Source organism: Vipera ursinii (genome assembly GCF_947247035.1).
Source record: "Vipera ursinii genome assembly, contig: SUPER_3_unloc_1, whole genome shotgun sequence".
Lineage (NCBI taxonomy): Eukaryota > Metazoa > Chordata > Lepidosauria > Squamata > Viperidae > Vipera > Vipera ursinii.
In genome coordinates this window covers 161,556-188,890 of record NW_028148452.1, presented here as the reverse complement: position 1 = coordinate 188,890, position 27,335 = coordinate 161,556, and the positions used below count along the sequence as shown (strand labels likewise).

Below are 27,335 nucleotides of genomic sequence, written 5' to 3'. Positions count from 1 at the left end.
CAGGGTCTCCAATCTTGGCAACTGGTGGGCTTCAATTCCCAGAATTCCTCAGCTAGCCAGTAAAGGAAAACTCTTGGCTGCCGTCTAGCATAAATGCAGAACTTTGCAGCTCAAATGTGCTGCGTTAGATCAATTAGCGCACTTAATTAACCCAGATAAAGGCAGGAGGACTGGTTTAACCCCAGGTGGCATTCCTGCTTTGTTTTAATCTCAGGATGCCCCCAAAAGGTGCTTTTTTGCAAGAGGCCACTGGACTTCCTTTGTTTTTCCCAGAAGAGGCTTAGCTTCTCCTCCAAGAAGCTTCTTCCGTTCCAAAATTCAGAACGGAAGAAGCTTCTCGGAGGCGAAGCCAAACCCGCTCGGCAACATGGCTGCATTTTTGCTCGCTTGCAATCACGTTTGATGAAAACTTTGCTGTAACCTCAGCATTTATTTCAGTTTGGGGGCAAAACTGTCTCCACAGCAAGCCTTTGGTTCACTTATTGTGGATTTACTTAAAGACACTGCAAGAAAAAAAAAGGTCATAAAATCAGGTCGTTCAGGTGACACTTGTGGCCTAACGACTGCAATGGGAAGACCCCATTCCAGTCGTTTCTTAAGGACTCCCAGCAATGGAACTCTCGCTTAATACATCCCCATTGAGCACCTGCATTATTTATATAGCTTGTATAATTGCCTAGTTTTGACCTTGACCTCTCATACAAGAAGATGCTTGCTGTTCTCATTGTCCCACTTAAGGTCAAAGGAGAAAGGTTGGCTCCCCAAGAGAGAGCCTGGAGAATCCATGCCACGTCTCTTCTCTTGACCCGTTTCCGCCTCTCTCTAATGCAAAAGCAAAATGGCAGACCGATGGGGTGGTCGACCTCAGGATAAGGTAGTTTCCTGTGTTCTGCACCTTGACAGGTGATCCAGCGGCGGAAGAGTGGTCGCCCTGGAGCGTCTGTTCGACCACCTGTGGGGAGGGCTGGCAGACTAGGACTCGGTTCTGTGTGTCGTATTCGTACAGCACCCAATGCAGTGGGCCCCTCCGCGAACAACGCCAATGCAACAATTCTGCAGTCTGTCCAGGTGATGACCTTCACGCGCCACCCCTCATTCCTTCCCCCCTTCTCTCTTCCAGACATGGGGCAGGGCGTGCTTCCGGCTGAAAGAGCTTCAGAAACAAATCAGATGGGGGAAACCGCAGAATTCTGCAATCTGTATAAATAATGCACACTAAACCCAAGGCCTGAAATAGTTTTGCCTGTTGAGGTCTTGGTGTTCTCTGCGCTTGTTTGTTGCGTGAAGACGTTTCACGACCCAACTAGGTAGCATCACCAGTGAAACTGTTACTTGACGAGTTGCAGAATAACAGAGTTGCAAGGGATGTTGGAGGTCTTCTCACCCAACTCTTTGATCAAGCAGGAGACCTTAAAATATTCCAGATCGATGGCTGTCCAATCTCTTCTTGAAAACCTCCCATGATGAAGCACCCATAACCTCTGCAGGCACGCCATTCCACTGATTAGTTGTATTAAAAATGTCACTTTCCTTATAGCTTCAAAGTCTCATTAAGCTTCCATCTCTTACTTCTTGTCTTGCCCTGAGATTCTTTGGAGAATCAGTTGACCCCTTTCCTCTCTGTGACAGCCCCTCAAGTATCGCAAGATGGCTATCATGTCACTCCTAGTCCTTCTCTTCATTAAACCAGACGTTCCAAGTTCCCACAACTGTTCTTCCTACAGTTTACCGCAGTAGTGGGATTCAAATAGGTGAACAACCAGTTCTCTGTGTGGATGCCGCTTCCGGAAGTCCATTCTGGGCCTGGGCAACAAAAAAAATAGCTACCGGCTCTGCCGAAGTGATGCGAACCGGCTGAATCCCACCACTGGTTTACGGATGAAGATAGTTGTACTGATGATGTTACCTAGTTGGGTAATGAAACATCTTCCACTCAACAAATAAGTTCAGAAAGCACCAAGAAGCCCACAGTCCAACTCCTAGCTACAGATGTTCGCTTTTATTGGATAGTTTCCCCCTAAGTTGTATTATTTGTGAAAGGATATCAAGGAACCTGACTCCGTGCCAAGTCACAGTGGAAAGAAAAATATCACCTTGTGGTTCCTGCCCGCCTGAGCAATTTCACCCACAAGCATATGTTTTCAGTTGTAAAAATAATTCAGCGTGTGCTGTTGAAAAGGGCAAGCCAGTAAGATGGTGGCAGTGGGATGTTAGAGAGCTAATCTGTTTTGTGTTCTCATTAAAACCCCCAATTGATTCTCATCTCCGGAAGTATATATCTATGGAAACTTGGAATTGGGCATGATCAACACTTCTTTAAAATGGCATGTATCCTTAACAAGCCACAAAGATATCAAGGGTACCCTGATATGGTTAGGCAAGTGATACAGATACGGTCAGTTGTGCGCCTTTTATGGGATGACACAAAGGAGAGGTTGCAACATTTGGTGTCACCTCTAGGAATGAATCCTGTTTAACTCTTGGGATAAAATTCTGGCTGAATGTTAGAGAAGACTTCTGTTTAGTTTAACAAGTATCAGATCTGAGGGATCTTCGGCGGTCTCTAAGCTTGGCTGTTTTCATACAGATGTTCCATGACTCAATTAGGGTCAGTGCTAGAAGGGGTTGGAGGAGGAGGAGGAGGAGGAGGAGGAGGAGGAGGAGGAGGAGAACGACAACTGTGGGGTCCTTGGTGCTCTATGAGGTCAGTTACTTTCCTGTAGACATTCCATGACCCAACTAGATAACATCATCAGTGCTAGAAGGGAGTGGGGTTTGTGGAAAGAAGGAGGAGGAGGAGGAGAAGAAGGAGGAGGAGGAGGAGGACAACTATGGGGTCCTTGGTGCTCTCTGAGCTTGGTTGTTTTCTTGCAGACATTTCATTACCCAAACTAAGTAACATCATCCATGCTAGAAGGGAGTGGGGTTTGTGAGGAGGAAGAAGAGTAGGAGTAGGAGTGGGGTTTGCTCTTTATTTATGTACTGGTGGTTTGCCATGTCAGTGTTGATGGGAGTGTTCTTGAGGTGACAGAGCAAGCCAGTTGTATTAAAACAGAAAAAAACCTCACTCCCTTGATCCGCAAGAAAACCACCAAGCTCAGAGAGTAGCAAGAACCCCACAGTCATCATTGTCTTCCTCCTCCTCCTCTTCACAAACTCCATTCCTTTCTTTCACTGATGATATTATCTAGTTGGGTCATGAAACATCTGCAAGAAAACAACCAAGCCTCAGAGAGCACCAAGAACCCAACATTCTTCTTCTTCTTCTTCTTCTTCTTCTTCTTCTTCTTCTTCTTCTTCTTCTTCTTCTTCTTCTTCTTCTTCTTCTTCTTCTTCTTCTTCTTCTTCTTCTTCTTCTTCTTCTTCTTCTTCCTCAACTCCACTCTCTTCAAGCACTGATAATGTTACCTAGTTAGGTCATGAAACATCTGTGAGAAAACAACCAAGCTCAGAGAGCACTAAGAACTCCACAGTCCTCCTCCTCCTCCTCCTCCTCCTCCTCCTCCTCCTCCTCCTCCTCCTCCTCCTCCTCCTCTCCATAAACTCCACTGCCTTCAAGCATTGATGATGTTATCTAGTTGGGTCATGAAACCTCTGCAAGAAGCCCAGGGACCACCCAGCACCCCACAGCTCAACCCTGAGCTACAAATACTCTCCTGTGTCAGATGCTACTTTTCAGCATCGCCTTCTGGGGAACTTAGAATGCAATGAATAACAGAATGGAGTATAATTAATGAATTAAGGGATAAATGATCCGCAGAGGCAGGTGATTGACACAGCCAACCCATTGGACCCCAAAGGAGCCTGTTTAGGAATTCTGATCCTGCCTAGTTGGATTAGGGATACATCAAACTTGCCGTCATGGAATGACTGACCCCCAAAAGAAACTGCTTTGAATTGCAAATAGTCCTTGACTTACAACATCTGTTTAGTGACCGTTTGAGGTTACCATGGCACTGGAAAAAAAGCGACTTATGACTATATCATACACAACCGTTGCAGCATCCCCAGGGTCACGTGATCAACCTTCCGAGGCTTGGCAACTGACTCGTACTTATGACGGTTGCAGCGTCACGGGCATCACGTGGTTCTCTTTTGTGACCTTCTGACAGGCAAAGCCAGTTTCACTCCACAAGCATGTTACCAACTGAAACAACTGCCGCAATTCGCTTAACAAGTGTGGCAAGACAGGTCGCCAAATGGGTCGCAAAACCCACTTAACCACTGTCTCGCTTAGCAGTGAAAAATTTTGGGCTCAATTTCGATCATAGGATGAGTTCTACCTCTCCATGGAATCCATCTTGGAGAATACCAAAAACATCCGAATGGCTTCTTTGGACCTCCGGGAGGGAATATTTTGTAAATCCTCCAGTTTTGAAACCAAATTTCGAACGGGGAACTTAAAAAGGGAGCAAATTCCTTGAGAATCTGCAGCGAAGAACAGTCTTCTCCTTATTAGATCTGCAGCGCCGACTCTATAATGTCTACCTATCTTAATAATGGATGCTTTTGTATTTTAACTGGCGTTCCTACTCTTAGCTTCCATGCAAGGCGAAGTCTTGCACATATTAAATACGAATAAGTGGGGCTGCCGCTAATAATGTTTTAACACAAATTTCCAGGAGCCTGAACCCTCCTCAAAAGGCGTATTTAAATTTGATTTGGGAGGAGAATGCAAGCTTTAGCAGAATCAAAAAGAGAATTCTCAGAACTGCAAATCAACGCCAAAATTATGGGGGGAAAGTATTAGTTTTATTTGAGTGGAAACCTCCACGTGGGGCATCCTTAGACTTGCAAATGAACGCTGAGAAATTACGCTTAAAATGTTCGCTGAATATGAATAATACGAAGGTCCTGGACTCCAAGCGTGTAGATTTGATTATCCTCCGGTCAGAAAACAGCAAATTGGTTTCTGCTAAAAAAAGAAACTGCAATTTACTAAGGAGCTTATAAGTGGAAAATGGAACCTTTTTTTTTCTCTTTTCAGCTTCTCTGGAGTGTCCAGTGGGCAATTTTAATCAGGATTTGCCCTGTCTCACACCCCCATGTTGTCACTGCAACACCTTGATTTATGCTGACCTAAAAATTTGTCTCCAGCTGTTTAATTGGCACAGAATAAATGGGGAAGCTGGAATGCAGAACAAAGAGGCTATAAAACGACAGCCAGTTTGGTCTGTGTACTGGTCTAGGAGTCAGGAGGCTGGGAATTTTAGTCCCGCCTTAGACATAAAAGCTTCCTGGGTGACTTTGGGCTGATCACTAGGAGAGGGTGAGTTCTAGTTTGCCTTGGGCATGAAATCAAGCTGGGTGACTTTGGGCCAATTGCCAGGAGGCGGCGGTTCTTGTCTCTCAGCCCAACCCCCAACTTCGAAGGGTTGTTGCTGTGAGTTAAATAGGATTCGGAAAGAGACTCGGGTAGGATTACTCTCTTGAGAACAAGAAAGAATAAGAAAGGTGGGGATGAACATCCAAGAAATAAATAAATCATAAATAAATGATCAACAGTGAGCAGATACAAAGCCTTCAGAAGTTGTGGGTGCTCCATCACTGGAGGTTTTTAAGAAGAGACTAGACAGTCACTTGTCTGAAATGGTATATGGGTTCTCCTGCTTGAGCAGAGGGCTCGACTAGAAGACCTCCAAGGTCCCTTCCAGTTCTATTCTATTCTATTCTATTCTATTCTATTCTATTCTATTCTATTCTATTCTATTCTATTCTATTCTATTCTATTCTATTCTATTCTATTCTCTCTACTCTACTCTATTCCATTCCATTCCATATTTTCTATTCTATTCTGCTCTGTTCTGTCCTGTCCTGTCCTGTCCTGTCCTGTCCTGTCCTGTCCTATCCTATCCTATCCTATCCTATCCTATCCTATCCTATCCTAGTCTAGTCTATCTTTTCCTTCTACTCTACTCTACTTTACTCTACTCTACTCCACTCCACTCCCATCACTCCACTCCATTCCATTCCACTCCATATATTCTATTCTATTCTATTCTATTCTATTCTATTCTATTCTATTCTATTCTATTCTATTCTATTCTATTCTATTCTATTCCATTCTATTCCATTCTATTCCATTCCATTCCATTCCATTCCATTCCATTCCATTCCATTCCATTCCATTCCATTCCATTCTATTCTATTCTATTCTATTCTATTCTATTCTATTCTATTCTATTCTATTCTATTCTATTCTATTCTATTCTATTCTACTCTACTCTACTCTACTCTACTCTACTCTACTCTATTCCTTTCATTACAGTCCACGGCACTTGGGACGAATGGTCGCCCTGGAGTCTCTGTTCGTCAACTTGTGGACGGGGATACAGAGATCGCACCCGGATATGCAAACCCCCCCAGTTCGGAGGAAGCCCCTGCGAAGGTCCCGAGAAGCAAACCAAGTTCTGCAATATCGCTCTTTGCCCAGGTAATTTGGTAAAGAAACTTTCCGTCCCCTCCCCCTGCCCCCTGCAACATCCTGGACTGGTGGGGAATCATGATTTTCTATTGGAGGGCAGTGGTAAAATCAGACAGTTGAAAAAGATCCGTGATTTTTTCTTCATCTCCAGATGGGGTGTTCTGTTTTCAAAAACTGGCTGGGCGTTTCTTCTGTTTCTTTTATACTGTGTTTTTTTTCTGCTTCTGGAGATTGGAGAAAGGACGAGGGTTTAATGAAGGAGAATTATACTGCCGAAAAATGCAGTCCTGGTAGGATGGTACAGGCAGGTAGTCCTCGGCTTATAACCATGCGTTTAGTGACCATTCAAAGTTACTAGGGCAGTGGGGAAAAATAGGTTCTGAACAGTTTTCACATTTAGGACCAGTGGTGGGATTCAGCCGGTTTGCACCGGTTCGGTAGAACTGGTAGCTAAATTTTGTTGAGTTCGGAGAACCGGCTGAAGTCATGCTGCTTCCAGAAGTCTCTTTTAGGCCTCGGAAGCCTGGAGGAAGCCTCCCAGGCCTAGAATGGCCCACCGGAAGTGTGTGGATGTCACTTTCAGAAGTCCATTCTAGGTCTCGGAGGCCCAGGCCTGCAACCACACAGAGAAGTGGATGTTTACGTATTTGAATCCCACCACTACTTGAGACTGTTGCAGCATCCCCGGGGGGTCACATGATCAAAATTCGGGCGCTTGGCAACTAGCTTGTATTTATGATGGCTGCAGTGTACTGGTGTCATGTGATCACCATTGGCGACCTTCCCAGCAGCCTTGTGACCAGCAAAGTCAATGGGGGAAGGTAGATTCACTTAATAACCACATGATACACTTAACAAGGTATCTATCTATCTATCTATCTATCTATCTATCTATCTATCTATCTATCTATCTATCTATCATCTATCTATCATCTCTTTATATATTATCTATCAATCATCTATTTATTATCTATCTCTCTATCAATCATCTATCTATCTATCTATCTATCTATCTATCTAACTATATCTATCTATCATCTATTATTTATCTATCTATATATCTATCAATCAATCAATTATCTAGCTATCTATCAATCATCTATCTATCTCTCTATCTCTCTATCATTCTATTATCTATCTATCTATTATCTATCTCTCTATCAATCTACCTATCTATATTTATCTATTATCTATCTGTTATTTATCTAAATGATCTATCAATCTATCTATCAATCAACTATCTATTTATCTATCATCTATATCTATCTATCATTTATCTATCTCTATCTATCTATCAATCATCTATCTATCAATCATCTGTCTATCTATCTATCTATCATCTATATCAATCAATCATCTATCTATCTATCTATCTATCTATCTATCTATCTATCTATCTATCATCTATCTATCTATCTATCTATCTATCTATCTATCTATCTATCTATCTATCATCTATCTATCTTTCCATCAAAGTCAATGAGGGAAGCTGGAGTCGCTTAGCAACCATATGATTCACTTAACACACACACACACACACACACACACACAAACATATGTATATACTTCTTACACACGTTATATTTTTATGACCTGTTTTATACCCATTTTATTTGAATTTGTAAACGCTTCTGCCACAAATAAAGAGGAAGGAACTTAACAACTGCAGCCATTCCTTGAACAACGGTGGCAAAGAAGCTCATCAAATCAGGCACGACTCACTTAAGAACAGTCTTGCTTAGCAACGGAAATGTTGGCCTCAGTTGTTGTCGTAAGTCAAGGACTATCACCTGTCTAGCTGAACCAAGAATCTTCAACATGGTGGTTTTGTGGCACGGGAGCCCCAGGAAACACTGCACAAAAGTAAACATGGTGCAACTCTATGTACAGAGTCACATCCAGATGGAAATTTGCAGCCTACAATTCTGGAATTAAGATCAGTATTTACTAGGAGTGAGGACCGGGGTCACAACAACGACAAGCTGTAGCTTGGAATAAGAAAAGCCCACCTTTTGTCGAGTTGCATTACCTAGCCATCCAATTTTTCCAAGCTTTGGATTTGGATAAAAGTAGCCCTTGACTTACGACAGTATTTCTGCTACTAAGCGAGACAGTTGTTAAGTGAGTTTGGCCCCGTTTTATGACCTTTCCTGGCAGAGCTGTTAAGTGAATCACTGTGGGGGTTCCGCCAATCACACGGTTGTTAAATGAATCTGGCTTCCCCCATTGGCTTGGCTTGCCAGGAAGTCACAAAGGGGGAATCACGTGACCCCGGGACAGTCACAAGAACAAGCCAGTTGCCAAGCGTCCAATTTTTGATCACATGACCACGAGGAGGCTGCGACGGCCGTCAGTGTGGAAAAAACGGTCCTACGTCACTCTTTTGAGTGCCATTGTAACTTTGATCAGTCACTAAAGGGATGATCGTAACAGCAATTATGCCTTCGCTTCGCCGGGCAAGAATAACTGGAAACAGCCCCAGAGGGAATTCACTTTTAATGAATTGTAGCTGGGGAGAAATAGCAATAATGTCTTCGGGCTTAATTAATATTTGAGGTTTATCTCCATAAAACTGACCACCAGTTTCGGAGAGAGGAGAGATAGGATACAGGAAGTTTAGCCACAACGAGAGAGAGGCATCGATGACACATTTTTTTTTATTCCCTGTTTTATTATCCCTGGCTGACCGGCTGTACTCAGCGCGTGGTCCTCAATGGAACCACATCTACCTGGAGGGAAGCGTGACCTCTCATTTGGACTACTGCAATGCTCTCTACATGGGGCTGCCCTTGAAGACCACTCGGAGGCTTCAACTGGTGCAGAACGCAGCCGCGCGAGTTGTGTTGGGGGTCTCCCGATACTCCCATGTTACACCTCTGCTCTGCGAGCTGCATTGGCTGCCGGTTGTCCTCTGGGTGAGATTCAAGGTGCTGGTTATGACCTTTAAAGCCCTACATGGCATGGGTCCGGATTACCTACAGCAACACCTGCGGCTGGCGTCAACTTCCCTCCGTCCAGTGCGCTCCCACAGAGAGGGCCTCCTCAGGGTGCCTCCGATCAGAGAATGTTGACTGGTGACCCCCAGGGGGAGGGCGTTCTCTGTGGGCGCGCCAGACCTGTGGAACCGCTTGCCGGTTGAGCTCCGGATGGCTCCCGACCTTCGCTCCTTCCGGCGCGATTTAAAAACTTATCTATTTGAACAATCTGGCCTGGTCTGATGGGTTTAGGGTTGGATCTAATTTTAACATAGTTTTAATTATTGTATTATATCGGGCATAATTATTTAATTCTTTTTAACCTCTTTTTAACTTTTGTATTTATATTCTGATATTTATTGCCCTGTACACCGCCCTGAGTCCTTCGGGAGAAGGGCGGTATAAAAATTTAATAAATAAATAAATAAATAAATAAATAAATAAATAAATAAATAAATAAGTGTGTAGTGGGGTGCCCCAGGGCTCTGTTCTGGGCCCAGTGCTCTTCAACATCTTCATCAACGATTTGGACGAAGGGATAAATGGGCAACTCATCAAATTTGCCGACGACACCAAGCTGGCAGGAATAGCCAACACTCCAGAAGATAGGCTTAAGATACAGGAGGATCTGGACAGACTTGAACGCTGGGCGCTATCTAACAAAATGAAATTCAAGGGTGAAAAAAGCAAGGTTCTACATTTAGGCAGGAAAAACCAAATGCACAAGTAGGGGGTACCTTTCTCAATAGTAGTAGCTGTGAGAGGAATCTCGGAGTCCTAGTGGACGATCACTTAAAATAGGAGCCAGCCGTGTGCTGCAGCTGCCAAAAAAAAAAAGGCAACACAGTGCTAGGCTGCATTAACAGAGGGACGGAATGAAGATCGTGTGAAGTGTTAATGCCACTTGATAAAGCCTTAGTAAGACCAGACTTGGAATCCGGCATCCACTTTTGGCCACCACGATATAAAAAAAAAATGTTGAGACTCTGGAAAAAGTACAGAGAAAAGCAACAAAGAATGATTAGGGGACTGGAGTCTCAAACCTATAAAGATGGTTGCAGGAATTGGGTAGGTCTCGTTTAATTACTCAAAACAATGACAACTCTCCAATGCGGCATTTATTTGCAGCTGGACAAGAGAGCCGGAATGACTTTTTTTTTAGGAAACGAAAAAGAAGGGAAGCTGGGAAAATATTGCTTAAATGCAGCAGGAACTCTGCTTAAATTCTGGCTGGCTGATGGAGGTTTGATTTGGTGCAGTGAGGCGCCGATAATTAAACTGCTGGATCTTGGGAGTGAAAATCTTGGCAAACAACTGGGCACTGCTTTTAGAGTTTTATCACACACACACACATACACACACACACACCCTTGGATGTTAATTAAAGAGAGAAATGCCAGCCATTTAACAAAGATGCTTTGTGCTCTGAGAAAGGTCAGAATACATCGAGGACCAGAAGAAAATATATCTCCCTCACCCCCCCCACCCACCCAACCTAGTGGTTTTGGTTTTTTTTTAACTGGAGCAAACTGGGGTGGGGTGTCCAGAGTATTCCCTAAAAAAATACTTGTTTTGCTACAGGTGGTCCTCTTACAACGGTTTGTTTAGTGACCGTTCGAATGACTTACGACCATTTTTCACACTTACGACCGTTTACAAAATATCCATGGTCACCTGATGAAAATTCAGATGCTTGGCAACTGACTCGCATTTACGACGGTTGAGGTGTCCCGGGCTCATGTGATCCCTTTGTTGCAAAATGGGGGCAAAAGTCACTTAACAACCGCCGCACTTAGCAGCAGAAATTCTGGGCTCCGTTGTAAGTCGAGGACTTACTGTGCAAAGGAACAGTAAGTCGTCCCCCTCTGGGATGCCAGTTCAATCCTAATTTTAAACTTTATGCACAGAATTGGGCCATGCCATAAATACTTATAGATTGATGTATGGATTGATTTATGATCATGGTCGGGCTCAACATTTCCATGGCTAAGCCAGGCAGGGGTTGTGAGTTGTTGCTCCATTTTGCGACCTTTTTTTGTTGTTAAATGAATCCCATCAGGGTTGTGCGAACCTGGCTTCTCCCATGGAGTTTGCATGTCGGAAGCTGGTGGGGAAGGTTGCAAATGGTGATTGAGTGATCCCGAGACAGGGAAACCGTCTTCGATACATGCCAGTTGCCAAGCACCCAAATTTCGATCACGTGACCATGGGGATGCTGCAACGGTCGTTAAGTCTGAAATGAGTCCCTCTTCTCAGTGCCCGTTGTAACTTGGAACAATCACTAAACAAATGATGGTCAAGTCAAGGAATATCCATGTTATGTAATGAGAATGTGAGCCAAACAAAGATAACATAAGGAATGTGACCATTTTCCCCACTTCTAGAGGCCAAGCGTTCCTCTAGAAACAACAGCTTGGGGCAAAACCTGAATTATATCAACAGAAATCTAAAAAGAATCTCCTGTAACTCAGCTCAGGGGTGCGTGTGTGTGTGTGTGTGTGTGTGTGCGTGTGTGTGTGTGTGTGTAGATACTTTTCTTTATTATGATGAACCTACGAATAAAACAACTTTGCGAGAGTGGCGAATCTCTGTAGCTCAGGTGGAGGATGAGGATGGAGGTTCGTTCTCCGTGCTGGTGGGTTGATTTCCGAACGTTTCGTTACCGGGCTAGGTGACCTCTTCAGCAGAGTTTAGGGGATGTCAGTGTTGGTGGTCTTCTGTTTATAAGGACATCGAGTGTGGTCAGTGGGTCTTGTGATGTGGAGGTCATGTCACCTGAAGGTCTTGTGATGGGTCTTGTGATGGGTCAGGTTAGAGTCATGTCATGGGTTAGATGAGGATCACCTCAGCCGAAGGTCTTCTGAGGGGTCTTGTGAGGGGTCTTGTGGAGGTCACATGAAGTGAGGGTCCTGTGATGGGTCTTGTGATGGATCAGGTGTGGGTCACTTCAAGTGATCTTGTGATAGGTCTTGTCATGGGCCAGGTGTGGGTCACATCAGGTGAGGGTCTTGTCATGGGTTAGGTGAGGGTCACCTCAGGTGAGGGTCTTGTATTGGGTCATGTGTGGGTCACATCAGATGAGGATCTCATGATGGGTCTTGTGATGGGTCAGGTGTGGGTCACATCAGATGAAGATCTCGTGATGGGTCTTGTGATGGGTCAGGTGTGGGTCACATCAGGTGAGGGTCTTGTCATGGGTTAGGTGAGGGTCACCTCAGGTGAGGGTCTTGTCATGGGTTAGGTGGTCACATCAGATGAGGATCTCGTGATGGGTCTTGTGATGGGTCAGGTGTGGGTCACCTCAGGTGAGTGTCTTGTCATGGGTCAGGTGTGGGTCACATCAGATGAGGATCTCGTGATGGGTCTTGTGATGGGTCAGGTGAGGGTCACTTCAGGTGAAGGTCTTGTGGGGGGGTCTGGTCATGGGTCAGGTGTGGGTCACATCAGATAAGGGTCTTGTGATGGGTCTTGTGATGGGAACAAACTTGGCTTACCTAGAGTTGGGTGATCCCATGTCGTCTAGATTGGTCCAAGGTGGTTTGTGAACCCCTGAAGACATCTAAAGATCTGCAATCCTCCGATTCACAGATCATTCCAACTTCATCTCTTGGATCAAGGAACTCATCTTTGGCCTCCCTGTTTTAGCAGTATAAGATCAAGTCCATCATCTCAAGCCACATGGCAAGATATACTGCTACAATAAAAATTACTCGTATTTCATTCCTAAACTGCACATTGCAGGAGGAGGTGTCGCCAGTTGGGTGTTAAATTATGGCTCACGTTTCAGACTGGGTGTGTGCGTCTGTGTGTATGTGGTGTGCTTTGGGCTAATTACATTGTGCAAAGAGGGGGTGGGTGGGTGGGGGAGAATCCAGAAGTTTTGAGAAACTGGAAAGCTTACATTAGTGCAAATGGGGGTGGGGTGGGGGGCTTAAATCCTTATGCTTTGAAATTAATTGCATTTGCTTTACCTTCCCAAATTCTTGTTGGTGGTTAGGATATTCAGCCTGGCAAACCAAGTTATCAATAGGTTATTTACAGATTACAGCAGGGCTAGACTGTCAAAAGAGAAAAAAAAATGTCTTATCAAAACTGAGGCAGCCTGATATTAAAAAGCATAAACAGCCCTGAAGGATTCCATCAATATGCTTCTTTCCGTTGCTGCTCAGAAAATTCACTCAGTGGTTATTTGCTGTCTCCTTGAATTAGAACATCAGAATAGAATAGAGCTGGAAGGGACCATGGAGGTCTTCTAGTCCAGCCCCCTGCTCAAGCAGGAGACCCTATATCCTTTCAGACAAGTGGCTGTCCAGTCTCTTCTTGAAAACCTGTGATGGAGCGCCCACGATTTCTGGAGGCAAGTCGTTCCACTGATGGTTCTAACCGTCAAGAAATTTCCCCTTAGTTCTAGGTTGCTTCTCTCTTTGATAAGCTTCCATCTGTTGCTTCTTGTCCTGCCTTCAGGTGCTTTGGAGAAGAGCTCAACCCCCTTTTTGTTGTGGCAGCCCCTCAAATATTGGAAGACTGCTATCATATCATCCCTCGTCCTTCTCCTTGATAGAGTAGTTGCTGTTGTTAGTTGCGAAGTCGTGTCCGACCCATCGCGACCCTATGGACAACGTTCCTCCAGGCCTTCCTGTCCTCTACCATCTTCTGGAGTCCATTTAATCTCATGCCTCCTGCTTCAGTGACTCCATCCAACCACCACATTCACTGTCGTCCCCTTCTTCTCTTGCCCTCCATCTTTCCCAGCATGAGGCTCTTCTCCAGTGAGTCCTTCCTTCTCATTAGGTGGCCAAAGGATTTGAGTTTCAGCTTCAGGATCTGGCCTTCTAAAGAGCAGTCAGGGTTGATCTCCTCTAGGACTGACCAGTTTGATCGCCTTGCAGTCCAAGGGACTCGCAGGAGTCTTCTCCAGCACCATAGTTCAAAGGCCTCCATTCTTTGGCGCTCAGCCTTTTTTATGGTCCAGCTTTCACTGCCATACATTGCAACTGGGAAGACCGTAGCCTTGACTATACACACTTTTGTTGACAGGGTGACATCTCTGCTTTTTAGTGTGCTGTCTAGATTTGCCATGGCTTTCCTCCCCGGGAGCAAGCGTCTTTTAATTTCTTGTTTGATAGAGTAGCTATACCCAATTCCTCCAGCCGTTCTTCATCTGTTTTAGTCTCCAGGCCTTGGATCATCTTAGTTGCTCTTCTCTGAACTTTTTCCAAACTCTCAACATCTTTTTTGTGATATGGTGACCAAAACTGGATGCAATATTCCAGGGGTGGCCTTACCAAGGCTTTATAAAGCAGTGCTAATACTTCAGGTGATTTTGATTCTACCCCTCTGTTTATACAACCCAAGGTTGTGTTAGCCTTTTTGGCTGCTGCCACACACGCCTGGCTCATGCTCAAGTGTGATTGTCCACGAATGACCCATTGGGATCCCCATATCAAAACAATATACTTTATGTCCAGCCAGAACTTGAAAAGAACATTTAACGCAGCACAGTACTTAAACAAAATGGTTCAGTTGAGATCTGCATATGTGGGACCGATTGGGGTAGATTGCTACGGCGACTCCGAAATACAATTTTATCATATTTTATCTATATCTTAAACTGTTGTACACTATTACCATTTCATTTTTGGATTGTATTTTATTCCCATTTCATTTTAAATCGTATTTTGTTCTAATTCCATTTTAAATTGTATTTTATCAAATTCCATTTTAAATTGTTTTTTTCTCAAATTTTAGTAACAATTTGTTGCTGGAACTTTGCGCTTGGATGTGGCCCAAGGGCTAATCAATAGAGACTTATAAATAAGGGATTGTCCACTAGGACTCCAAGATCCCTCTCACAGTTGCTGTTTTTTTGAGTCAGGTCTCACCTAATCTGTACTTGTGCCTTAGATTTTTCCTGCCCAGGTGTAAAACTTTGCTTTTCTCCCCATTGGATTTCATGCGGTTGTCTAGGGCCCGTTATTCAAGTCACCATCAGAGCTATCGTTGGAGGGTCCCTGCAAAGTTTTTTTCTTCTGTGCCTCTGCGGCTTCTACTATTCCAGGATGGGATTTATAATCTCAGTCTTCCCAGTCTGGAAGGAAGCAGTCAGGAGAAACGGGCTCTCTCCTTCAGGATTGTTTGCTGTTGTTTCTCTTACCCTTCTTCCAGAGATGATAGCCCCCATGAACATTTGGAGGGCAGCTAACTAAATCTACAAGCTCATGTGTAGTTCATGAGTGTTGATGAGCTAATCTTTATTTCACGTCTGTCAAGAGGGCAAGATTGCCTTTCTCTGCTGGGCAGGCGTGAAATTCCATATCTCAAGGTCTACATTTAACTGGAAAGTTGCTACAATGCAAACTAAAGTTCCAAATTATAGAATCATACATAGGGAGGGAGGGAGGGAACAGAGGGAGGGAAGGAAGGGAGGGAGGGAGGGAGGGAGGGAGGAGGGAAGGGAGGAGGAAGGGAGGAAGGAAGGAAGGAAGGGAGGGAGGGAGGGAGGGAAGGAGGGAGGGAGGGAAGGAAGGAGGGAGGGAGGGAGGGAGGGTGGGAGGGAGGGAGGGAAGGAGGGAGGGAGGGAAGGAAGGAAGGATGGAAGGGAGGAAGGAAGGAAGGGGGGAGAGAAGGAGGGGAGGGAAGGAGGGAGGGAGGGGAAGAAGGAAGGAGGGAGGATGGGAGGAAGGGAAGGAGGGAGGGAGGGAGGGAAGGAGGGAGGGAAAGAAGGAAGGAGGGAGGGTGGGAGGGAGGGAAGGAGGGAGGGAGGGGAAGAAAGAAGGAGGGAGGATGGGAGGAAGGGAAGAAGGGAGGGAGGGAAGGAAGGAAGGAGGGAGAAAGGGAGGAAGGGAGGAGGAAGGGAGGAACGAAGGAAGGAGGGTGGGAGGGAGGGAGGGAAGGAGGGAGGGAAGGAAGGAAGGAGGGAGAAAGGGAGGAAGGGAGGAGGGAGGGAGGGAAATAAGGAAGGAGGGAGGGAGGGAAGGAAGGAAGGAAGGAAGGAAGGAAGGAAGGAGCTTGGTGGTTTTCTCACGGACATTTCATCATCCAACTGAGTAGCATCATCAGTGCTAGAAGGAGGTAGGATTTGTGGAGAGGAGGAGGAGGAGGAGGAATAGGAGGGGAGGAGGTGGAAGGGAGGAGGAGGAAGAGGGAGAGAGAGGAGAGAGAGGACTGTGGGGTCCTTGGTGCTCTCTGAGCTTGGTCATTTCCTTCCAGGTGTTTCATGACCCTACCAGGTAACACCTTCAGAGCTGATGGAGTGGGGTTTGCAATTTCTAGCACCGATGATGTTCCCTACGTGGGTCGTGAAACATCTGCAAGAAAACCACCAGGCGCCCCACAGTTCAGCCCCGAGCTACGAACCTCCTCTTCCATCGGTAGAATCCCCACCGGATCAGAATGCTGGCATGTCGACGCCAGCCGTGCAAAAGCGTTTTTCACACTCTGCCTCCTGTCTTTTCTTCCTTTGGGCCACTCAGTGGACGGCAACTGGAATGCCTGGTCCAGCTGGAGCTCCTGTTCGACCTCCTGCTCCAACGGCACCCAGCAGCGGACGCGGGAGTGCAACGGACCCTCGTACGGAGGGGCGGAATGCCAGGGGCCCTGGGTGGAGTCCCGGGACTGCTTCCTTCGGCAATGCCCAGGTGGGTGGCATGGGGAACCTCCCCCCCCCCCCGAGGGGAGAGCTTTGATGACCAGAGCGGGGGTGGGGTGGGTGGCTTAATACATTTGAGAGAGAGAGAGAGAGAGATGATAGATAGATAGATAGATAGATAGATAGATAGATAGATAGATAGATAGATAGATAGAAATAGCAAGGCAGATAGAGATAGAGATAGATAGATAGATAGATAGATAGATAGATAGATAGATAGATAGATAGATAGATAGATAGATAGACAGATAGATATGAAAGATAGATAAGAATGATAGATAAGAAAGGTAGATAGATAGATAGATAGATAGATAGATAGATAGATAGATAGAAATAGCAAGGCAGATAGAGATAGAGATAGATAGATAGATAGATAGATAGATAGATAGATAGATAGATAGATAGATAGATAGATAGACAGATAGATATGAAAGATAGATAAGAATGATAGATAAGAAAGGTAGATAGATAGATAGATAGATAGATAGATAGATAGATAGATAGATAGAAATAGCAAGGCAGATAGAGATAGAGATAGATAGATAGATAGATAGATAGATAGATAGATAGATAGATAGATAGATAGATAGATAGATAGATAGATATGAAAGATAGATAAGAATGATAGATAAGAAAGGTAGATAGATAGATAGAAATAGCAAGGCAGATAGAGATAGAGATAGATAGATAGATAGATAGATAGATAGATAGATAGATAGATAGATAGATAGATAGATAGATAGATAGACAGATAGATATGAAAGATAGATAAGAATGATAGATAAGAAAGGTAGATAGATAGATAGATAGATAGATAGATAGATAGATAGATAGATAGATAGAAATAGCAAGGCAGATAGAGATAGAGATAGATAGATAGATAGATAGATAGATAGATAGATAGATAGATAGATAGATAGATAGATAGATATGAAAGATAGATAAGAATGATAGATAAGAAAGGTAGATAGATAGATAGATAGATAGATAGATAGATAGATAGATAGATAATTAGATAGAGATAGATAGATATGAAGGATAGATAGACAGACAGACAGACAGACAGACAGACAGAAAGACAGACAGACAGACAGACAGACAGACAGACAGATAGATAGATAGATAGATATGAAAGATAGATAAGAAAGATAAGATAGATAGGTAGATAGATATGAAAGATAGATATTTATATTTAGATATTTAGATATTTAGATAGATAGATAGATAGATGATAGATAGATATATAGACAGACAGACAGACAGACAGACAGAATAAGAGAGATAGAGAGATACATATGGAAAGAAAGACACAGAGATACAGTGATAGATAAGAAAAGAAAGAAAAAGAGAGACAGAGATAGCAAGATGATAGTGAGAGATTCATAGAGATAGATGATAGACAGATAGATAGATGATAGATAGATAGATAGATAGATAGATAGATAGATAGATAGATAGATAGATAGATAGATACAGAAAGAGAGAGTGAAAGAGAGATAATGAGTTGACAGCGAGAGAGTCACAGACATCAGATATTGTCTCAGTGGAGATTACAGAAAATGTGTCACTACTCCTATTATGTAGGTAATCCTCAAGTTATGACTTGTCACTTCATGACCATTTGAAGTTTGGCCCAATTCCCCAAAATCTACTTATGACCAATTTCAAAGTTATGACAGTCCCTCTCTCTCTTACACACAGACACAGACACAGACACAGACAGACAGACACACACACACACAGAGCTGTCATATGATTGCATTTGGGGCATTTGACAACCTGCTCACTTTTACGACCGTTTGCAGCGTCCTGTGGTCACGAGACCCCGGTTTTGGACATTTTTTACCTGTTTCTGGCATTTACTTCCAGTTTCCAGCAAAATGCACAACCACACCCCATCCGTTGGGTGAAATGGAGTTGCTTAATCACCACAGATATTTGCTTAACAACTGCCAGAGAAATGTAAAAAAAAACCCCCGATGCCTAGACTTACCTGTAATAGACCTAGGCAATGGTGGGATTCAGCCAGTTCTCACCAGTTCGGTAGAACCGGTAGCTAAATTTTGTTGACTTCGGAGAACTGGCTGAACCCATGCTGCTTTTGGAATCTGCTCTAGGCCTTGGAGGCCTGGAGGAGGTCTCCCAGCCCTAGAGCGGCTCACCAGAAGTGCGTGGATGTCACTTCTGGAAGTCTGTTCTAGGCCTGGAGGAGGTCTCCCAGGCCTAGAATGGCCTGCCGGAAGTGCATGGATGTGACTTCCGGAAGTCCGTTCTAGGCCTCAGAGGCCTAGAACAGCCCACCAGAACTGTGTGGATGTGACTTCCGGAAGTCCGTTCTAGGCCTGGTGGATGCTTCCCAGACCTAGAATGGCCTGCCAGAAGTGTGTGGATGTCACTTCCGGAAGTCCGTTCTAGGCCTGGTGGACGCCTCCCAGACCTACAATGGCCCGCCGGAAGTACGTGGATATCACTTCCGGAAGTCCGTTCTAGGCCTGGTGGACGCCTCCCAGACCTACAATGGACCGCCGGAAGTGCGTGGATGTCACTTCCAGAAGTCTGTTCTAGGCCTCGGAGGCCCAGGCCTGCATCCATGCAGAGAACCAGATGTTCAGGTATTTGAATCCCACCACTGGACGTAGGTATACTTTCTCATTGAGGCCAGGTTATTTTCTGCTCTTGTTCGACATAGAAATATAGCTGTGATGACCCAGAAGAATTGGAGGACTCAAGGATCAGGAAACCAACATTTATGTTAGTTTGTTGTGTCTTTCAAATGTAAACTGGCCTGGGTTCTTTGAAAAGCCTTCTTCCCACTCAGAGACATCTCAGTCTAGCGCCACCTGGTGGCTAAACTATATTAATGTCACCATCTTTTGGCCTTTGGGAAAATACAGGAAGACACATCACTTTGAAAGTCTCCCTTTCCCATAATATATCTTCTCTAAAAGCCGGAATTCCATGCTTCAGATAAACAGACAAACACTGACACTCCCTAAGCTCCACTGAAGATGTTACCCAGCCAGGTAACATTCGGAAACCCACCCACCAGCTCGGAGAATGAACCTTCACCCTCAACCTACACCCAAGCTGCAGATATTTGCCACTATCACAAATTTCTATCCACAATCTATATCTGTCTGTCTGTCTGTCTATCATCTGTCTGTCTGTCTGTCTGTCTATCTATCTGTCTGTCTATCATCTTTCTACCATCTGTCATCTATCATGTCTGTCTATGTATCTATGTATCTATTTATCTATGTATCTACCTACCTACCTACCTACCTACTTACTTACCTACCTACCTACCTACCTGTCTTTGTGTCTGTCTATCTGGCTGTCTGGCTGTCCATCTATCTGTCTGTGTGTCTCTGTGTGTGTCTGTCTATCTATCTTTCTGTTTGTCTTACTATCTATCTATCTATCTATCTATCTATCTATCTATCTATCTATCTATCTATCTATCTACCTATAGTATCTGTCTGTCTGTCTGTCTATCTATCTACCTACCTACCTACCTACCTGTCTTTGTGTCTGTCCATCTTTCTATCTGTCTGGCTGGCTGGCTAGCTGGCTGGCTGTCCATCTATCTGTGTGTGTGTCTGTCTGTATATCTATCTATCTGTCTACCTATCTACCTGTATTTGTGTCTGTCCATCTATCTGTCTGTCTATCTATCTATCTATCTATCTATCTATCTATCTATCTATCTATCTATCTATCTATCTATCTATCTATCATCTATCTGACATGACTTCCCTATCACAAGAACTACTGACCACACAAAGCTGTTACACACAGAACAACACCAACACGGACAGCCCCTAAACTCCGCTGAAGACTTTACCCAGCCTGGTAACAAAAACCAACCCACCATCTCAGAGAACTCACCCTCCTCCTACACTTGAGCTCCAGATATTCACCACTGTTGCAAACAAACAAACATGTGGCTGTGTGTCTGAGCTCACAAGTTAAGCAAGCCAGAGTCGGTGACAACCTGCCTGGAAGATCTCCGTGAAACACCAGGAATGTAGGTTAGCTTGGAAAGTTGAACCAGCATCCTGGAAGGAAAGAGGAAAAAAAAAAGCGAGTGTCAAATCAGGAGATGAAGGTGTCCATCAGATCCCCAGAATTTATTTTAATTTATTGAATTGTTTCCCACATTTTCAAACCACGCCTCTCCCTCGCAGAAGGACTCTCTTGAGCTCAGCTCAAATGAATGAAGGTAGTCCTTGAGTTACAAACCACCATTGAGCCCAAAATTTCTGTCACTAAGCGAGACATTTGTTAAGTCATTTGTTAAGACATTTGTTAAGACATTTGTTAAGACATTTTACGATGGCCTTTAAATGAATCACTGCAGGTGTTAAGTTAGTAAGAATACCGGAACAGCTGTAGTAACAGAATCTTGCAAACCTGAACATGCTTCCCCCTCCCTCGTTTTCAATCAATCAGAATAGGGCTTGGAGGGACCTTGGAGGTCTTCTAGTCCAACCCCCTGCTCAAGCAGGAAAAAACTATGGCCATTGCACACAATTCTTAAATGAATCTGGCTTCCCCGTTAACTTTGTTTGTCTGAAGGCCACAAAAGGGGATCATGTGACCCCAGGACATCACGACTCTGGTGAGTCTGACTTTTGATTTGTGTGACCACGAGGATGCCAACGGCTTGTAAGCGTGAAAAAAAGGATCAAAAGTCACTTTCCCAGTGCCGTTGTGACTTTGAATGGTCCCTAAATGAACTGCTGTAAATTGAGGACCACCTACATGGAATCTAAGCATTGGTGGAGACTCTCAATCATCCAGGTCATCCCGTTTGTCCCAGATGTGGCTTTTTCATTTTTCTTCTTCTACTTCTTTTTTTTGTTTGTTTGTTTTCAAAACGCAGCTGAACTTGCTTTGGTTTTTTCTCCGTTGAAAAGTTTTCGCTTCTCATCCAAGAAGTCCTGGAGGGAAGAACGGAAGAAGCTTCTCGAATGAGAAGTGAAACGTTTTTCAAAAGAGGAAAACTGAGAGAGTCCAGCTGCCTTTTTTTTAAACACACAAGCAAACACACCCTGTTGGAATTGACTTGAGGCCCGCTATATAAGTTGTACACCTTGGGATGTAGGCCCCGGGTTTCTTTCTGCCTTCCTTTTCTGTAGGAGGGTCACCACTACACTTCTCTCCTTTTTCTCCTTCCGCTGCAGTGGACGGGAAATGGCAGGTCTGGGGTCCGTGGGGAAGCTGTACGGCCACCTGTGGAGGGGGCACCCAGAAGCGTGACCGCGTATGCTACGGTCCTTTCTTCGGAGGAGACCCATGTCAAGGTCCCAAAGAGGAGTTCAAGCAATGCAATGAACGGAGATGTCCAGGTAAGTGGACAATGAGGATGATGTGACCTCTTCAGTTGTGTCCGACCCTTGGCAAAGCTATGGGCCAGGTGTCTCCATGGTCTTCTGACTTTGCACTAGGTCTTTGAGTTGCTCTATGTTCTGGCTGGTGTCCGCTCCGATCATGTCCAACCGCCATGCTCTTTGACGATCTGCTTTCCTTTTATGGCTGGCTCTTCCAAGCATAATTGCTTTGCAGGATCCAATCTTGATTGTTCATTGGAAAGAATAGAATAGAATAGAATAGAATAGAATAGAATAGAATAGAATAGAATAGAATAGAATAGAATAGAATAGAATAGAATAGAATAATGAAATAATAATAGAATAGAGTAGAGTAGAGTAGAGTAGAGTAGAGTAGAGTAGAGTAGAGTAGAATAGAATAGAATAGAATAGAATAGAATAGAATAGAATAGAATAGAATAGAATAGAATAGAATAGAATAGAATAGAATAGAATAGAATAGAATAATGAAATAATAATAGAATAGAGTAGAGTAGAGTAGAGTAGAGTAGAGTAGAGTAGAGTAGAGTAGAGTAGAGTAGAATAGAGCTGGAAGGGACCTTGGAGGTCTTCAGCCCACTGCTCAAGCAGGAGAACCTATACAGTCCTTTTATCATCTTTCTTGTTCTTCTCTGCACTATCCAGATGCTGTCCAGGTTCTCCTTTAACACACCCAATAAAGAGGAGTCCACCCTGTCTCTAACCCAGGGGTCCCCCCAACCTTTCTTGCTCCAGGGACCTATTTCATAAGAAAAAAATGTGCTTCTTGTTGTCTTATGTGTTGACCAGGAATCTGGAGGAAACATAGATTGTGTATACATGCAGATGGCCCCACTATCTCTGGGTACTTGCAGGGCCCTGGAAGGTCACCAAGGGGACACCCAATGTCCTAAGACACCTGGAGTCTTTAGGGGAGGGGTCTTCAAACCTGGCCTTCTTATGACATGTGGACTTCAACTCCCAGAATTCCTCAGTCAGGCATGCCTGGCTGAGGCATTCTGGGAGTTGAAGTCCACAAGTCAATGAAAGGGCCAAGTTTGAAGACCCCTGCTTTAGGGATACACCCTTACTGGGTGAATTCTTTATCTTATGTGTGGCAGCCTTGCTGGGTGGATAGCTTACGTCCTCAAAAAGTATAAATAAAAAAGATTTCTTGTTACTCGGGACTTCCTTTCCTTTAAAGGGGCCCCTCTTCGTTCCGCTGGATAAACACGTAAGCTTCCAGGCATCTTCTGGTTTCTTGTATTTGTGAACCAAGCCACACCTGAGATCCTGCATGACATATGGAATGTAGGTTTGCATGCGTGCAACCTGCCTTTTGCACTGGCAGAGGTGAAGCTTTGCTCTCTCACCTGTGCAGACCGGCTTTCAACAGGCTGCGGACTCCAGCCTCGAATGGTCCATATTGCAAGAAATATTTTATCTAAAACTTAGGCAGGGCTCCACCTTGTTGTAACTTCCATCTCCTGAACTCCAGAACTGACCCAGAATGGTTAAATAATTGGGAGCCAAACACACACACACACACACACACACACACACACACCCTCAGAAATCACCAAGAACTCTTCCAGTCCATCCAGATGCAGGATCCTCACTGTGATTTTCTGCTAGCCGGTTCTTTGGTGTTAATTCGTTCCCCACAGCAGCTGGACTAATTAAGACCCTAACCCTGTCTCTTCTGTAAATTCTTATACTGCATTCAGAAATTAATCAAATTAATTTTTGAGAAGTAGCTGAGAGGGCAGGTGTGCAAAATTTTAATAATTAGTATAATCAAAGGGAAAAAATCAAGGAAGTACTGCTGAATTTAAAATACAGCTTCTCTTCTTGGTCTAGAGCAGGGGTAGGCAACCTTGGCTCTTTTATGACTCATGGACTTCAACTCCCAGAATTCCTGAGCCAGCAATGCTGAGGGGAAAGGGAGAGTTTTCCAAGCTGAGCCATGCTGGCTCAGGAATTCTGGGAGTTGAAGTCCATGAGTCATAAAAGACCCAAGGTTGCCTACTCCTGGTCTAGAGCAAGGGGCTCCAAACTTGGCAACTTTAAGACTTGCGGACTTCAACTCCCAGAATTCCCCAGCCAGCATGGCTGTTTGAAGAATTCTGTGTTGTGATTCATTCTGTGGTTCCGACAGCTGAGTCGGATGATTCTGAAGAGGAGGAGGAGGAGGGGTTTGGAGAGCCTTTGGTGTCAGAGGGAGGTTCTGATGCACTGCAGGACTCTCAGCCTGGCCCCTCCCATCTTGTTCCTCATCAGACTCAGCCGTGTGAGCATGAGGGATTGGAAGAAGATGATGCACAGCTGGCTCTGTTCAGGGAGGCTAGGAGCAGGAGGCAATCTAGCAGAGCAGAACAGAGGAAGGCAATGAGGCAACTCAGGAGAAGGCAATGAGAAGCCACGCCTTGGGACTGCTGATAAAAGGGGAAGGTGTGGGAGGTGCTGGTTGCTGAAGGCAACTGTTTGAAGATCTTCTGCTAGAGTCCTCGTCTGTTATTCCTGTTTAACTCTTGTTTGAACTTTTGATTTCTTTGTCAATAAATTTGGTTGGGTTTTTTCCAGCCTGTTGACTATAAAAAGGGGTTGTCCCTGACATTCAAACAGGGCCGGTCGTAGGCTGGAACAGAACATTCTGGGGATTGAAGTCCACAAGTCTTCATGCCAAATTTGGAGACCACTTGGAGACATAAATATATGTGGACTTCCACTCCCAGCATTTCCATCCAAGCATGGACTTCTGTGAGTTGAAGTCCATACATTTAAATCTTGACATGATTCCTCTAGGCGGTGGTGAGGCCTCTCCTCAAGAAGCCTGCCTTGGACCCAGCTGTATTGAACAACTTTCGTCCTGTCTCCAACCTTCGCTTTCTTGCGAAGGTTGTTGAGAGTGTGGTGGCGCATCAGCTCCCTCTGGTCCTGGATGAAGCGGATTATCTAGACCCGTACCAATCGGGTTTCAGGCCCGGGCACAGCACGGAGACGGCATTGGTCGCGCTGGTGAATGATCTCTGGAGGGCTCGGGACAGGGGGCATTCCTCTGTCTTAGTCCTATTAGACCTCTCGGCGGCTTTCGATACCATCGACCATGGTATATTGCTGCGGCGTCTCAGGGGACTGGGAGTGGGAGGCACAGTTTTACAGTGGTTCTCCTCCTATCTCTTGGGACGTTCGCAGTCGGTGTTGGCAGGGGGGCAGAGGTCGACCGCGAGGTCTCTCATTTGTGGAGTTCCTCAGGGGTCGGTCCTCTCGCCTCTCCTGTTCAACATCTACATGAAGCCGCTGGGTGAGATCATTCGTGGCTTTGGAGTTGGGTATCATCAGTATGCTGATGATACCCAACTTTTCTGTTCGACCCCAAACCACCCCAGTGATGCCCTCAACGTGATGTCCCGTTGCCTGGAGGCGGTTCGGGTCTGGATGGGGAGGAACAGACTCCAGCTCAACCCCGACAAGACTGAGTGGCTTTGCATACCTTCATCCCGGGTTTACTCGGACATTCCATCTCTAGCTATGGGGGGTGAATCATTACCCCCCGTAGATAGGGCTCGCAACTTGGGGGTCCTCCTAGATTCACGGCTCACCTTGGAAGATCATATAGGAGCCGTGACTAGGGGGGCCTTCGCACAGGTTCGCCTGGTGCGTCAGTTGCGGCCCTATCTTAGCCGGGATGATCTATGCACAGTCACTCATGCGCTCGTGTCCTCTCGTCTGGACTACTGCAACGCTCTCTACATGGGGCTGCCCTTGAGGACCACTCGGAAGCTCCAACTGGTACAGAATGCAGCCGCGAGAGTGGTGTTGGGAGTCTCCCGATACTCCCACGTTACACCTCTGCTCCGTGAGCTGCATTGGTTGCCAGTTGCCTTCCGGGTGAGATTCAAGGTACTGGTAACGGTATTCAAAGCACTCCATGGCATGGGGCCGGAGTACCTCAGGGAACATCTGCTGCCGGCATCAAGCTCCCTGCGCCCTGTGCGTTCCCACAGAGAGGGCCTCCTCAGGGTGCCACCGATCAGAGAATGTCGATTGGTGGCCCCCAGGGGGAGATCCTTCTCTGTGGGCGCTCCGGAGCTGTGGAATCAGCTACCGGTAGAGCTCCGGACGGCGCCCGATCTTCGCTCCTTTCGTCGCGATCTTAAGACATTTCTGTTTGTACAAGCCGGCCTAGCCTGAGGGGGAGTGTTGGGGTTGTTTTATCTCTCGCTTTTTAATTTTTCTGGGGGTTTTTAGCGTTGTATTTATATTGTTCTTAACTAGGGCTATTGTTTAATCCTGTTTTAATGTTTGTATTCGCTATTTTATTCTGCCCTGTGAACCGCCCTGAGTCCTCAGGGAGAAGGGCGGTATATAAGTGTTATTAAATTAAATTAAAAATTAAATTAAATTATTGGAGACACAATTATTGCCCTGTATAATCCATTTCTTATTTTGGCCATATCATCATCGTATCAAGAGATTGGACAACCATTTGTCTGAAATGGTATACAGTAGGCTTCCCTGCCTGAGCAGTGGGTTGGACTAGAAGACCTCCAAGGTCCCTTTGAACTCTGTTATTCTATTCCATTCCATTCCATTCCATTCCATTCCATTCCATTCCATTCCATTCCATTCCATTCCATTCCATTCTATTCTATTCTATTCTATTCTATTCTATTCTATTCTATTCTATTCTATTCTATTCTATTCTATTCTATTCTATTCTATTCTTATTTCATTATTCTATTCTATTCTATTCTATTCTATTCTATTCTATTCTATTCTATTCTATTCTATTCTATTCTATTCTATTCTATTCTATTCTATTCTATTCTATTCTATTCTATATTCCAATATCTATTCTATTCTATTCTATTCTATTCTATTCTATTCTATTCTATTCTATTCTATTCTATTCTATTCTATTCTATTCTATTCTA

The 27,335-nt window shown here is 44.7% G+C and overlaps 1 protein-coding gene across 1 annotated transcript in view; it reads left to right on the top strand.

The window, feature by feature from the left end:
- Positions 1 to 27,335, top strand: part of ADGRB1 (adhesion G protein-coupled receptor B1) — a gene marked incomplete at its 5' end in the record, with an annotated part of 259,043 nt that overhangs the window by 81,906 nt on the left and 149,802 nt on the right. The window contains 4 exons of the mRNA XM_083379962.1: positions 904 to 1,068; positions 6,269 to 6,433; positions 16,872 to 17,036; positions 22,234 to 22,398. Coding sequence (XP_083236088.1) covers positions 904 to 1,068; positions 6,269 to 6,433; positions 16,872 to 17,036; positions 22,234 to 22,398 — 660 coding nt within the window. The remainder of the gene's footprint in view (positions 1 to 903; positions 1,069 to 6,268; positions 6,434 to 16,871; positions 17,037 to 22,233; positions 22,399 to 27,335) is intronic.